The 15,892-nt window shown below is 36.4% G+C and overlaps 1 protein-coding gene across 1 annotated transcript in view; it reads left to right on the top strand.

Moving 5' to 3' along the window:
• LOC122017836 (probable inactive ATP-dependent zinc metalloprotease FTSHI 4, chloroplastic) overlaps positions 1-15,892 on the top strand; it is a 51,990-nt gene that overhangs the window by 15,986 nt on the left and 20,112 nt on the right. The window contains exons 6-11 of the mRNA XM_042575542.1: positions 3,550-3,624; positions 3,684-3,809; positions 3,902-4,011; positions 4,089-4,167; positions 4,273-4,410; positions 4,637-4,748. Coding sequence (XP_042431476.1) covers positions 3,550-3,624; positions 3,684-3,809; positions 3,902-4,011; positions 4,089-4,167; positions 4,273-4,410; positions 4,637-4,748 — 640 coding nt within the window. The remainder of the gene's footprint in view (positions 1-3,549; positions 3,625-3,683; positions 3,810-3,901; positions 4,012-4,088; positions 4,168-4,272; positions 4,411-4,636; positions 4,749-15,892) is intronic.

Raw genomic sequence — 15,892 nt, 5'->3', positions numbered from 1 at the left:
ATTTAAAACTAATACTATATTAGAAAAATTTTCTAAAACTAATTGGCAAGGGGATAATAAACACCGGAAAGTTGTTCGGTTGCATCATTAAATACTTTTAAAATTTCACAAATACTACTACAAATATTCCATTGTTGTGAAAATAAATATATATTAGCATTAGTGTTTTGAAAAATGAACATAATAATTCTTTATATTGAAATGAATCTTGTAATAATTGGTATGTTGAATTCCAGCGTGTTGGTACATCACGTGAAATTTTTAGGTCTCATTCCATTAATTTTACAAAACCTACCCCATTGTTTCATTATAGATGGATGAGACCATAAATAAGAAATTGCAATTCTAATTGGTTTAATATAACTTTCTAAAATTTTTAAACCATCTTGAACACATAAATTTAAAACATGGCATACACAACGAATATGAAAAAATAAACCTCCAATAATAGGTTGACAAACAAATTTTAGATCATCTATACAAGCGGTATTAGAACTAGCATTATCTAATGATATTGAAAATATTTTATGAGTTAAACCATATTCTTCTAAAATTAAACATAATAATTGTGCGATATTATGAGCATTATGTGATTCATCAAAAACTCTATAAGCTAATAATTTTTTGGAGATTCCAAGAGTTATCGATCCAATGGCAAGTCACACCCATATACGAATGTGTTTGCCAATGATCACTCCAAATATCGAACATAAAGAAACTTTATTATCTAATTTACTAAATTCATCAATTAAATTCTTTTTCCTTGTTTTACTAATTTTTAAATTATACGAGTAAGTGTAGTCCTAGGAACACGTTTAGCACATGGATTAAGAGATTCTTTACAAAAATCTTCAAATGTGCATTTAGATCCAAAACTAAAAGAAAGATGTTCTACGGAAACAAATTTAGCTAATGATTCTCTTAATTTATTATCCGAATATAAAAATAAACCGGAATCGGTACTACCGCTAGTTGAAGAAAATCTTGATAATTGTGTTTGAGAACGGTCGAGTCCATATTCCATCGGGTGCTTCGTTTCTACATGTCGTTTCAACGACCCATAGCCGTTTGTAGGAAGCATTGCAGTGCTTACATTTTGCACGCATTTCTCCCGACGGAAGAGTGACCTTCTCAAAATGTTTAGTAAAAATAGAAGATTTTAGAGGAGGAAGTTCCCGAACCTTAGAAGTAATTGCATCGGTACTTCCTTGTGTGTCGGGTGTCGGATTCGGAAGATGCTCGATCTCATCATCGGTGGATTGAATGTTGGGGTCCTCCTCCCGCGGATTCATTATTTGCTTTCCCTTCCGAGCTCGAGATGATGCACCTCCGCGGCCTCCTTCCATTGTAATTGAAAACGAAAGCGTGTAGAGATTAGAGAATACGAAAATGAGATTAAGAGTAGAGAAGATGTGTGTGAAAAATGATGAAATAAGCTCTCTATTTATAGAGTTTTGATAGTAACGGACACTAAATCATAGCCATTGATCAAAAAACGGTCAAATGATCCTAACCGTTGAAAAAAAATACCTAAAAAACCCTCCCAACGGCTACGAACCGCCGGTTAACCGGCGGTTCCAACGGCTATGAACCGCCGGTTAACCGGCGGTTCAAGCCGTTTAAAAAAAAAAAAAAAAAAAAATTCTGCGGCTGAACCGCCGGTTCAACCCGCCGGTTAACCGGCGGTTCGCCGGTTTTACATCCAATGAACCGGAACCGGCCCGGCAACTTGCCGGGCCGGTTCCGGTTCGACCCGGCGAACCGGGTCAACGGGCAACCGGCCCGTTGACCCGGTTACGGGCCCGGGCCGGGTCCGGGCCAGACCCGGCCCGGGGTCGGGTCTAGCTCTAGTCAATGGTTTAGTGGACGCCAAATGAGATGCTCCTCATCCTCACCTACGGATTTTGGTGAACAATGCCCTGCAGCTTTCCTCTTTTGACCTAAGCTGAACAATGGTGCCTCATTAAGAGGGAACACAATTTTTGAATTTAGACAGGAAGGATAAAAGATACAGATAAAAGATACCGTGCTTTTATTTTCATTGCATGCCTTGTTTTCTTTCCTCTTGTGCATGCCACAAATTTGGCCATGCATACTGATACCACCACTACTATCATTGGGCCTGTTAGAAAGCGACAAAATTAGCTATTACAACCAATTAGAAAATTGTGAAGTCAGACTATTTATTTGTACTAATTTTCTGAATCAAGGCTATTCTGGAACCCACTTCTTTGCTTGGTCAAAGTTGATACGAAACTAGATAACTGATTGTTATCCCTTCAACATCTTGGTTGATCCACACGCCCCTTCTAATTGATGCTTCCTATTGCTGCACCATTTTCTATACGTCTCTTTTTTAAACCTCACCATATTAGCAACAGATGCCATGCTAGCAGTTTCTGCCACACAGCTCGACATGTTGGTGACTCGTGCCATGTCAGTGTCTGTTACTATGTACTGTCCCTTTGGAAATCACTATTGTCCCCTTGGAAATGTGCTTGTCCTTGAGCACAAAAGATGGCCAATACTCCACCTGATTAACCGACTACCAAGAAGTGTTTGCAAGAGACATATCTTTCCAATGAGTTAGGAGTTTCTTTGTGGGCATCTATGTTAGTCTAAGATGGTTCAGATGAAGGTCCTGGCTAGTGGTTAGGTCATCTAGCAACTTGGGTTGGTGCTCCCATGGCTCTTCATGGAATGCCTTTAAGCAAGACACATGGAAGCTTGGGTGGATTTTTGGACAAATCTGATAGTTTTAATGACAAGCTAGTTGGCTGATGAAGTTGAGTATTTTGAATGTAACACGACGAGCCACCATTTTCTTATGTGTGCTTGCTCAACAGCCCCAGGATATTAACATCCCCAGGATATCTGACGAAATGGTTGCAGATGTGGAAGCACTACCCATTTATTCACCAGGTAGCCTGGTGGTCACAGGTTCAAGTCGCGAAATAACCTCTTGTAATGTAGGCTAAGGTTGCATACAATAGACTTAATGTGGTTCAACCTTTCTCTGGGACCTTGCATTGATGGGAGTTTTGTGCATGGGGCTGCCCTTTATTGCACATCACAAAATTCTTCTTCTTCTTCTTCTTCTTCTTTTTATCATGATGTGTCTGGGCTTTGTTGCAAGTGCTGACAAATGATGTGGCGGGCTTCATCTTGCTGCAGCAATTCCTGTTTGTAGGCCTCAAGCTGTGCAGTTCTTGTGGAATAGGCCAATAGTCATGGCGGTTGCTGATCATAGACCACCTTGAATGGCGTGGCATGTAAAGCAGTGTGATTTTTTAGTGTTAAAAGTAGGACTTAGTTCAAGTATCCATTTTCACTGAGTCATTGGCTCATCACTGATGAAGCAAGGAAGATACATGCCAATGCAAGGATTTACCATGTAGGTTCGACCATCTGTTCATATATGGTCAATCAAACTGGTGATTGAGTTGAGTGCCTCATAGCTTAAAGAGCTTGGTCCAAAAACATACTTGTACATAAACAATCCCTTTCAGATGCTTATTATAATTACTTGCACTCACTAGCTTATTACAGGGTGGTGCTGAGAGGGAACAAGGCTTGCTTCAGATTTTGACTGAGATGGATGGATTTAAGGAATCAACTTCACAGGTCTGTATACTCGCAAGACTTTCTGTTAATAAACACATCACTATAATCAACTACTGCAGGTTTTGGTTATAGGGGCAACAAATCGATTGGATATATTGGATCCAGCTCTTCTGAGGAAGGGTCGTTTTGACAAGATTATAAGGGTTGGCTTGCCATCAAAGGATGGAAGATTGGCCATATTGCATGTAATAGAATTTGATATTTTGGATTATTGTGAACTTAAATTTTTGTTGTTATTCAATAACCTTTCCCCCCTTAAATTTATGCTAATGAACAGGTGCATGCTAGAAATAAATATTTTCGTTCAGAAAAGGAAAAAGATGTCCTCCTGCAGGAAATTGCTGAACTTACTGAAAACTTTACTGGAGCAGAGCTGCAGAATATACTGTAATTTCTTTATGGACATTTGTACTCCTTATATCAACCTTTTTGGGAATATTTGGCAAACTCATATTGTTGAACAGGAACGAAGCTGGAATTTTAACTGCAAGAAAAGATCAAGATCACATAGGACGAGAAGAGCTATTGGAGGCTTTAAAGAGGGTAGGTTGTTCAGTCCACTTCTGTCTAGAAATTAACTTTTGGCCGGTGGATTCAGTAGAATCTAGCATCTTCATTTACTGAGTTTTTTTTGGTAAACTTTCTCAGCAAAAAGGTACCTTTGAAACGGGTCAGGAAGACAATAAAGAAATACCCGAGGAATTAAAGGTTCGGCTAGCATACAGAGAGGCAGCTGTTGCCATTCTCGCATGCTTTTATCCAAATTCTCATCAACCGATTTTAGAGGTTTGTAGAGGGGTCCAAACTTCTAATTTTATTTCAAAAGCAATTTTCAACTTGTTTTCTGCCTACCATAAAGGTTGGCCTGTGAAAAGGCTGCTGCTGGACCAAATGTAGGTCCTATGCTGCCTCATTGTCTCTCCCTTGACCTCTCCATATGTCATGTTGGGTATCAAGACTGACAATTCCTTCTTTGTGGTTATGATGCATAGAAAAATTTTATATTTTGCAGACACATATCCGCACCATCCAGAGTACACCAAATATGCAGTACAGCAAGGTTTCAGGAAAAGCTTTCTTGAGAAAATCTGATTATGTAAACTCTATAGTGCGGGCTTGTGCACGTAAGCACCATTTTTATCCTTATCATGACTCAACAAGATAAGCTCTACTTTTCTCATACTTTGCATGACTGGTCTTTATGTTCTCAAAAGTGCTGTCGAGAAATGATGAATTTGTTACTCACACTTAAATTTGAAGGAAAAAGGAACTTCGAGCAACATAATTTCTTGTTAATCTACGCATATATCAGATGAGCATGCCTTTTTACAAGCTTTAGAACTTTTCTGAAAAACTTAAACCTTCCTTCATGACCACTATGTTATGTTAGATTGTAATGAATTCATAGTAAAACGTTAGTGTTGCCAATTTGATAGGTTTTGTTTTGATTGGCCCCCTATTTGATAAGATAAAAGATGATATTAATAAATTACTTTGGCACAAAACATTTCTAACTCAATCATTGATCACTTGTTGGCACTCTTTAATTATAGCAGAAGTATAATTGCACCCTTCTCCTTTTCAATATATCTTCAGGAAACAATTGTGTATCACACCCTTATACCATATACCTACAACAATCATTTAAAGACGAGAACCATAATTTGTGGGCATAAATAAGCTGATTGTAATCAGGATTTGAAATCTCGTACTATATCATACGAAATGGTCGAAATGCATCTTTCTGGTAAATTATTGAAACTTTGTACCATTTGGCACAAATAATGTCTACTCCTCTGCTTTGTCTCCTTTCTCCTTCAATCTCCAATCCATCACCGATACCATTTGTTGGATTGAGATTTTGAACCTTAATCCTATTATAATGCATTTATACTTGGGTTTCTACTTGTAGGAAATGATCAGATTCAAACTCTTAAATATCAAATATTGGCTCTCTATATTTTGATAAATGATGTGAACAAATAGAAGTTGTAATATCAAATATGTAAATATAGCATCAATATGATATATAACTAGCCTTGCGCCCACTCGCAAAGCTGAGCAATATGTATCATGCCTATTTTTGTTAGAAAAAAAAAAAAATACAAAATAAGTGTGTTAAGAAGTTTATGAAGATATCAATTCTTTGGAAGAGTATATAGTATGTCATTCCCCAATTATAGGGCTGTAAATGAGGTGAACGTTCGTGAAAAAACTTAGTATTTGGTTTGATAAAATTCATTAAATTCATTCAATAATAAATAAGTATATAAAATAAACAATCTTAAACACTAGTAAACGAAGTTCATGAATAATTTAAGAATAAATTTATTTAGTAACTAGTGTAAAATTAATTATAAATTTAATTCTTAATTTTTTTAATTTAAATAAATAAAAATATAGTAATTTATAATTTTTTATAATTTTAAGTTATTCATAATATGTTAAAAATAAAAAAATAATATAAGTTTTATGTATTAGATAAATGTTTGGGTAAAAATAAAAAGTGTGCCCTTTTTTAACGAATCGTTAAAGGGGTGCCCTACTTTGATTTATTATCAAAAGGGCGCCCCACCTCTTGGTACAATTACTCTTTTGTCCCCTATACATTGTTCGGTAGGGTGTGGTTAGTTGGCAAACCGGAAAAAGACCCAATACCTTTACGGTTTTTTTGCTTCTCGGAAAAACTCAAACATTTCGAACCCTCCTTAGCAATACCTTATTCGCTGATCAACTTCATTGTCCGCATCGCCTCGCCTTCCTGCCGCTATTCATCTGGAGTGTGTTCCCCCTGCATCTTATTATTTAGGGTTTAGATTTTAGTGGCAGTTCAGTTTCCATTTGAGTTCTTGAACATCTTCCTCCTCCATCCAAATGTCATTGTTGTAGCAGATACAACGTTGTAGCAGCTACACAATCGTTGTTGCTATAAGCCTACGATTTCATAGTTGCTGTAACGTGCTAAGATCAACGTTCTGGTCTAAGCACGTTGTAGCAGCTACGATTGCGTATCGTATGTTGATGAAATGACCATTATAAAGATGATCTCCTAGCATATGTAGGCTCTTCACTTTTAGATCATGGCGCAAGACACTTCGCAGATCATGGTGCATTTGTGTCGTCGGAAACCAACACCTTCTTTAGGTCCTGTGATAGTGCCCGATGATTCGACTTTTGACCCTTCCAAGGGGTCTTCGGAAGACTCTTCCCTCTCCCTGCCTCTTACCATCTTGGCAGGGCCTTCTACACTAGTGGATCCTCAGCCCGCTAGGTGGTATTTCATCTCTCAGCAATCCCTTTTCCTTGTATATTTTATAGTAAACTGCGGAAATCAGTCACATGAACTTCCATCACAATCTGCAAGCTCTAAGCAGTGCCCTTAGGCAGGATATTCAACTGCATCTAATTTTGGCACAAGTGAAAATCCTAAAGCAACAACGGGATCAAGCGGTGAGCGAGTTGAAGGTTGCCCTTCAAAGACTGTAAAAGATCCATGCCACATTTGCTAAGCTGAATGAGCAAGTGACAGGCTAATGTAGCTCTAAAAGAGGCCATGACGATTATTGAGGGAGGGGCTCACTTTAGAAGATCGTAGGGCCTTAGGATCATTTTGTTGATATTTTTTTTTGGTTGATGTCTTATAATGACTATGAAGGGGAGCCTTGGCGCAACGGTAAAGTTGTTGCCATGTGACCAAAAGGTCACGGGTTCGAATCCTGGAATCTTAGTCTTGTACAAATATGTTGAAGTAGCTACGGTTCTATAGCTGGTACAAGGTAAACTTGAGGTTGTAGCAGCTACGAAACCGTAGTTGTTACAACACGTTTTGTAGCTTTTTACACACGTAACATCGTAGCTACTACAACACGGTTCGTAGACTTGCACAAACAAGTTGTAGCAGCTACGGTTAAGTAGTTGCTACAATGTAGACTTGACGTTGTACCAACTACGTAACCATAGCTGCTACAACGCGAACTTGAATTCTTTAATCACGTTATAGTAGCTACTTAACCGTAGCTGTTACAATACAGATTTGTTCAAGTCTTATATGTAGCAACCATAGTCGATATGAAAATGAAATTAGAAATCAAACACTGAAAATATTTGAATATTGTAAATGTAAATGCATAATAGTAAACCGGTATGTCAAATTCCATGCATTAAATATTTACTTACATATTTCAACTCATACAAAATGTTTAGAATTTCGTTGAACCATCATCACGTTTATTTACATGTTTCAACTCATAACCATGTATTTAAACTGTTGGAGGATTCCTACCAGATCGACGATTATGACTTAGCAATGAACACCTTGTACACCTTTTACGAAATCTTTCCACTGCGTCTACTTTAATGCATACTTTTCGTCGTCTTCCTAGTTGTACACAACACCTAGGAGGGAGCAGATGAGGATCAGTGGGCCGATGTATCCAATACTCCTTAATTCTAGTTTTATGGATAACATCATTGTATGTATTTCTGTATTATAATGTCAAATAGTAATCTTCACAATAGTTGTAAGGATCTTGATGAGCATGCCCAATTGCGCACATTGCATGAGAACAAGGGAAACCATGAATGCTGAATACAATGTCTTTCAAACAAATCAACGACTTGTACTAGTACTGGTGCTTACTTAGAATTTTGTATTAGAATAAGGGTGGATACTGGAATGCATCTCCCAACTGCTGTACTTTTTTAGTAGATCTTCGACATACAGAGTCATCCTGGTTAATAATTTCTTACCGGTCTGCATACAAAGATGAAACCATTCAGGTAACTTTCTTTTGGCGTACTCTATCAAGCCACACATATTGGTAATTCATGTGCTGGCTTTAGGACTACATTTACACACTTTGAACCATTAATAGATAGCATGTGGTACCTGCGTTCAGGTACCACGTTCAGGAAAGTAGATATTAGCCCATTTCTCCTTCTCCACTTTGACAACCCACTCATAGCTCTTAGTGTGGTACATTCTCAACTTATCCATGCACTCATAAGTCAGCTCAGTGCATTCATGTGCCGTAGCCCATATCAACTTTACATCTCTATCTTTATAATCTGATTCCAAGTTCTTGGATAGGTAAACAATAACCGTGGTGTGACTCTGATAATACATCTGTCACATGTAGTATGCCAGGATTTCTAGCACTTATAATTGATATGCGTTTATTCTCTATTATCTCATTTTGAAGTTCGGACAAGAACCATGCCCAATCAAGCTTGCACTCGATCTTCAATTTCTGCAACTGCAAAAGCTATTGGGAATAATCCATTGGACCTGTCCACACTAGTTGCCATCATAAGAACTCCAAGATACTCCCTGTAAGGTGGCAAGCATCAATACTAATAACTGGACGTAGGAATTCAACAAATGCACGCATATAAGCTCCAATAGACCAGAAGTCACGTTGAAAATGACCATCATGTGTGGACCTTATGTTCAACATCGTCTGATTATATCCTATCTTTAATTCTCTAGTAAATGCATTGTATGATTCAACATAATCCCATGTAGATTATTATTACTTGGAGTTTAACTCTCAATGCTTTCTGATATGAAATTGTCATTCCAAATCTTTTTTGAACGTGTTATAATCATTTTTCGAGTGTACTTCTTACTAGTCATGACTTGTTCTTGAATCTCACTATCAACTCAATAACTAGTGCGGTTTTTGTGGTCGCTACCTTTCGTCATAGATGATGAGCATGTGTGCAATTTGTCTAACACAGCATTTCGAAAATTTCTAGGTCCTCTAGCAACAATTCCCCAAGCACAAGGCTGAGCCTTCCAAATAGACCTCATTTTATAACTTGTCTCCATATGTCTGGTCTCAACGCCTTTATATATCACGTAATCCTTTAAAGCTTTTCTAAATATTTTTTAGACCACTTGGCCAACTTTTGGTGATTTCCCACTACTCTCATCATCTACATCAGCTAAATAAATTGTGATAGTATCCTTAACGACATTAGGTTGGATTGTCATCTCAATTTGGTTTGACTAATTCACACTAAAGTTTTCAATCTCAACATCAGATGCATAGAAATCATTGGTGTTTGAGTAATCATTTTCTTGGTGCTCAAATACAAACTGTAGGGACGCATAAAATTAAAATAATCTTCATCCCCTTTTAGATCATATGCGTCTTCATCTAGTTGATGTGATGATCCATCTTCCTCCTTTGTTGTAATATTAATGTCGACTTGTGATGTATTTGAATATAGTGCAACCTCCTGTACGTTTTGTGCTTCTGACTCACAATGATGTCCTCTATTGATAGTTTGCCTAGTGAATGAAGAAGACATCCACTGTTGCTCGATACTATCAATATAAGATAGTAAATCAGTAGAGATTGGTAAGTCCCTGAAAACAAATAAAGTGAGTTAGAAAAAAGAAATAACACAAAATTATTTACGAACAACAAATAATTTATAATTTAGAACTACTAGCTACAGCGTTGTAGCAGTTACCAAATTGTAGCTGCTACAACGTTCTGTTCTAAGTATGTTATAGCAGCTACGAAATTGTAGCTGCTACAATTTGTAGTTGCTACAATGTTATGCTCTATAGTCGTAGCACGTTGTAGCAGCAACGAATCGTAGCTGCTGCAATACTAGAACACAGAGCAGCGATTGGGTAGTTGCTACAATGTTGTATCTGCTATGACAGTTGGATGTCTTTTAGGGAGGAGGAAAATGTTTGGGCACTCGAATGGGAACTGAATCAACACTAAAATCTAAATCCTAAATAATAACACGAGGCATCAGCAAACAGTTAAAAGATAAACAATAGAAGATTATCACATATATGGGGGAATACACTGCATATGAATGAGGGATTTCGAAGGAGGGTTTGAAATGTTTGGGTTTTTTTTTTTTTTTCGAGAAGCTCAAAACCCTAAATGTAATGAGTTTTTGCTTGTATGTTTGATAGCTTTAGACAAGCAGATGAACGGAGAAGCTTAGGAGGCGGCATAGGCAATGCAATGGAGTTGATCGGCGAAGATGGTGAAGTTGATTGGCGAATGAGGGATTTCGAAGGAGGGTTCGAAATGTTTAGGTTTTTTCGAAAAGCAAAAAACTACCTAAATGTATTAGGGTTTTTCCTGCCCACCCACCTCGACCAGCCTACGTTTAACGCAAACCGGTCTGCAAACTAACCACACCCAGTCGAACAGTGGATGGGGGACAAAAGAGTAATTGCATTAGGGGTGGGGTGCCCTTTTGATAATAAATTAAACTAGGGCGCTCTTTTGATGATATTTTAAAAAAAAAGGTGCCCTTTTGATTTTTGCCCTAAATGTTTAACCTAATTCATAAAGGACAACTACATTGTTAGACGAGCTCCATAAAAAGCTTGTGCTCGATAAATTTTTTAATAAATAAGCTCGAACAAGCTCGATGAGGAAATGAATAAGTTTGAACACAGTTAAGCTTGGCTCGACTCATTTACACCAGTACCCAAGTAGACTCTTTCTAATTGGTGGGACCAAATCTTCTTATCAACGTGATAACTCCATTGGCTATCATTGTGTTCTCTATTGGACTGAGTAGTAAGTGCACTGACTAATGCATGTCACACCCACCACCCAATTTTTCTTTTTTACTACTGACTAGTATGGAGTACAAGAACTAATGGTAAAGTAGTTATCAAAGTTGATATAGTAAACATAAAACTGTCCTTAAGTACATAATATAATTAAAAGGTAACTAAAAGCAGAAAATTATTTGATGGATCAGAAATTACTCTATGAATAGGTGATACAATAGTACACATTACAAGCAAGCAGAAACTCCTTATTTTTGAAGCTTCCAAAGGCACAACATACACGATAATTGGGCATCTGTTGGGGAAAGCTAAATGGAAATACGATGAAAGGTGATAAATAGTAGGATAATACAATAATAATACAAGCCATATTAAGATTGTAACCATAATAAATATCGATGTTAATGCCCCCTCATTCACATTTTCTTTATTTTAGATTGATCATGAGATATATGAGTTTCCCTTGCATTCCATCACTACATGGGGGAATATACACCCACTTAAATATGATTGCAATTGCAGTACCCCAATAACATGAAGATGCATATTCACTAACAGATTATACAACCCAAGGTTTGAAGTGTTGAGCCGTGGTGGTTGGTACGACGACATTAATCATTTTGCCCATTGATTGACATGCGAGATGCTTGACATCGATACCGACATCATAATCGCGGGAATATAGGGAAAAATAAGTAAAGAAGAAAGATCAAGGGAGGAGAGAAAAGAAGTAGCTATCAGAGAGAGAGAGAGAGAGAGAGAGGTGGGCTCTTCAAGTGGCGTGGGACGATGGGAATGTAGGTGGTGGATGGCTACTAGTGTGGGCTTGTGACAATTGCGGGGGAGAGGGTTGAGATTACGAAAGGGATTAGTGGGAAGAAGAAAGAGAAATAACTTAATTAATAATAAATAGCTAAATAATTTTTAACCTTACAAATATATACCTAGCCTAATTAAATCTATTTAAATACGATTGAACTATACTATCCTATTTATAAACTTGGTTTAGTTTTAGATAGACTAAAATATCCAACTTGAGTCTGGTTTCAACCCAACTGATCTTAATCACTATATATACTTAATGAGCTTTTTTTCAACCCTAAATTAACCTACATTCAACTGTAAACTTAAAATATTGATTTCATTTAGTTTATTTATTTATTTTAAAAAATAATATAAAATATACAAATTTAAATGAGATAAAATTTGGTATGTTTTGCCTTTTGTAACGTTGGGAGAGATCGAGATAAATTATGTTGGTAAGCAATTAGAAACTCATGGTATGAAATCTCATACCGTGTCAGATGAAATATATCATTTCAGTAAATCACTTAAACCTTATATCATTCGGTTCCAAGTTTTAAAATTTCAAGTCGTGCCATAGTTTTGGTCTTCAATTGGCAAGATGTTCTGGTATCGTGTCGACTTTCCAATGCATAATGTTGGTGATAGATTGGAGGTTGGAGGAAGGAGATAAAAACAAAGAAAAGAGACATTGTTATGCTGAGTGATATCGAGTTTTAGTGATTTATCGGAATGATTTGTTTTAACTTGTTTGCATGGTACTAGATTTAAAATCATGCTCGACACAAACAATGCCTCCTTATGCTTCTTCTCTTTCCTTCTTCAACTCCAATTCATTATCGGCATCATGCATTGAAATATTGACACGATACTGAAATAGTATTATTCCATTCAAAAATTGGAAACTTCGGTATGACTTGTGATTTTGAATCTTGAAGAAAATTATAGTTCGATGAGATCGTATCGAGCTTCTTGTCCACCTTTGTCTTTTCTCAGTTTTAGTTTGAGCAATAACAAATGGCTATGGTTCAACATATCTCTTTGATTAAATGAAAACTTATTTAATTAAATTAAAAAAAAATTATATTTTCATTATTTTTAATTTATTTAGAATATATTATGCTTGCAATAGACGTGAACTAATTAGGCAAGATTAACTTATCTGCTATGATTAATCTGAAAGTTTGGAGAAAGGTATCAGACGTAAATTTAGGGCTGTAGATGGACCAACTGCTTGCAATGTGCAGACTTGACATGACAGAAGCTCACTTGAGCTCAACTGAATACCTTACTGATCTAAGTCTGAGCCTTCGGTTTATCCTCAGTAGCTAAATGAGCCATGTGGCACAAGACAAATCCCCACTTTTCTAAGTTATTTAATAAACTTGTTTCAGGTTTATAAAAATTATCAAATTTATGTATAGGCTTGTAAACTCCGCCCATGACGACCGATCATGGCCTGTCCCAAGCCCGGATAAAGGAGGAGAGTTGCGTTAGGTTGCGAGCCAACGTCAAAACTATGACAAATATTCAATGAATGGATCCATTAAATTATTGTGCTAATATTAGGTTGTTCCCCGGAAGGAACGCGTTGCAGGGTCCGACTGTAACGTCTCGGCAAGGACCGCTACATCTCCAGAACTCGGATGTAGTGCTAAATATGCAAGAATTCGCGTTACAAGGTCCGACTGTAATGTCTCAGCAAGGACCGCTACATCACCTTGAGAACTTGGGTGTAGTGTTAAATATGCAAGAGTTCTCACACCATAAGTTGGATTAGAACAAATATGATAGGAAAACTAATAATCTAAGATTTGGAACATGGAACATAGGAACTCTCACTGGTAAATCAATGGAGGTAGTAGATATGATGATTAGGAGAAGAATTAATATTTTGTGTGTATAAGAGACAAAATGGATAGGCGAGAAGGCAAAGATGATAGAGAACTCGAGTTTTATGTTATGGTACACTGGAAAAAGTAAAACAAGAAATGGAGTGAGTATTATTGTAGATAGTTTGTTAAAGGATGTAGTTGTAGGAGTAGTTAGAAAAGGGGATAGAATTATAGCCCTTAAGATAATAGTGGCGAACGAAACTATGAACATAATTAGCGTATATGCAGCACAGGTAGGATTAGATGAAGCTACCAAATCAAGATTTTGGGAGGACTTAGATGAAATATTACAAAATATTCCATCAAATGAAATGATTTTAATAGGAGGTGATCTAAATGAGCATATAGAGTGAAAAATGAGGAATATGAGAGAGTACATGGGAGTTATGGGTTTGGAACGAGAGACGAGGAAGGGAAAACTATATTAGATTTTGCAATAGCATATGACCTTATATTAGCTAATACGTTTTTTTAAGAAAAGAGAAGAATAATTAGTCACATTCAAATGTGGGAATAATAAATCACAAATTGACTTTCTTATGGTTAGGAAGAAGGATAGAAAGATTTGTAAAGATTGCAAAGTCATCCTGGAGAAAGCTTAACTACCCAACATAGGGTAGTAGTGTTGGATATACGACTCAAACATAGTATCAATAGAAAGAAAATATATACGATTCCTAAAATTAAGTGGTGGAAGTTAAAGGATGGGAAGCAAAATATATTTAAGGAGAAGGTAGAAGTACAAGCATTAGGTGAAATATACGATAACTCTAATACAACATAGGATAAGATGGTATTAAAGTTGAAAATAGTAACTAAGAGCGTACTCGGTGAGTCAAAGGGACATGCACCATTAAGTAAAGAATCTTGGTGGTGGAATGACAAAGTACAAGACAAAGTGAAGGAAAAACGAATAGCTTGTAGGAAATTATATATTTGTAAGAACAAGGAAAATTTAAAAAAATATACAATAGCCAAGAAAGAAACTAAGAAAGTAGTGACTGAAGGAAAAAATGAAACTTTTGAACGATTATATCAAAAATTGAATACAAAAGAATGGGAAAGAGACATTTATAGAATAGCTAAAGTGAGAGAAAAGAAAACAAGAGATCTTAGCCAAATAAAATGTATTAAAGATGAATGTAATAGGGTATTAGTAAACGATGGAAAAATAAAAGAGCGGTGGAAGAGGTATTTTCATCAACTTTTTAATGAAGGTTTAGGTGATCAACTTAACTTAGATAATTTAAGTAGGTCAAGTGAACATAGAAATTTTAATTTTTATCGTAGAATTCAAACTTCATAAGTAAAACAAACTTTGAATGAGATGCACAATGGAAAGCCGTTGGACTAGACGATATTTCGATAGAGGTATGGAAGTGCTTAGGGAAACAAGGTATTGGGTGACTTACAAAATTATTTAACATGATATTGAAAACGAAAATGTCTAATCAATGGAGGATAAATACTCTAGTTCTCTTGTATAAGAACAAGGGAGACGTACAAAATTGTGCAAACTATAGGAGTATTAAACTAATGAGTCATACTATGAAAGTTTGGGAAAAAGTAATAGAAAAAAGATTAAGGAAGGAGACCACAGTGTCAGAAAATCAATTTGGGTTCATATCTGGAAGGTCGACAATAGAAACTATACATCTTAGACAATTAATTGAAAAATATCGGGAGCAAAAACAAGATCTACACATGGTATTCATTGACTTAGAAAAAACTTATGATAAAGTCCCAAGAGAAATTATACGGAGAATTTTAGAAAAGAGAGATGTTAGCGTAACATATATTGAACTAATTAAGGATATATATGAGGATGTAACGACCAGAGTAAAGACTTTAGGCGGAGTAACTGAAGTATTTCTAATAAAGATAGGGTTACATCAAGGATCAGCTCTAAGTCCCTATATTTTTACACTAATTATGGACGAACTCACTGCGCACATTCAAGACGCAGTACCGTGGTGCATGTTGTTTGCAGATGATGTTATTTTGGTAAATG

Source organism: Zingiber officinale, chromosome 8B (genome assembly GCF_018446385.1).
Source record: "Zingiber officinale cultivar Zhangliang chromosome 8B, Zo_v1.1, whole genome shotgun sequence".
Taxonomy (NCBI): Eukaryota; Viridiplantae; Streptophyta; class Magnoliopsida; order Zingiberales; family Zingiberaceae; genus Zingiber; species Zingiber officinale.
The sequence above is the reverse complement of the archived record's forward strand: the minus strand, read 5'-3'. Positions and strand labels throughout refer to the sequence as shown.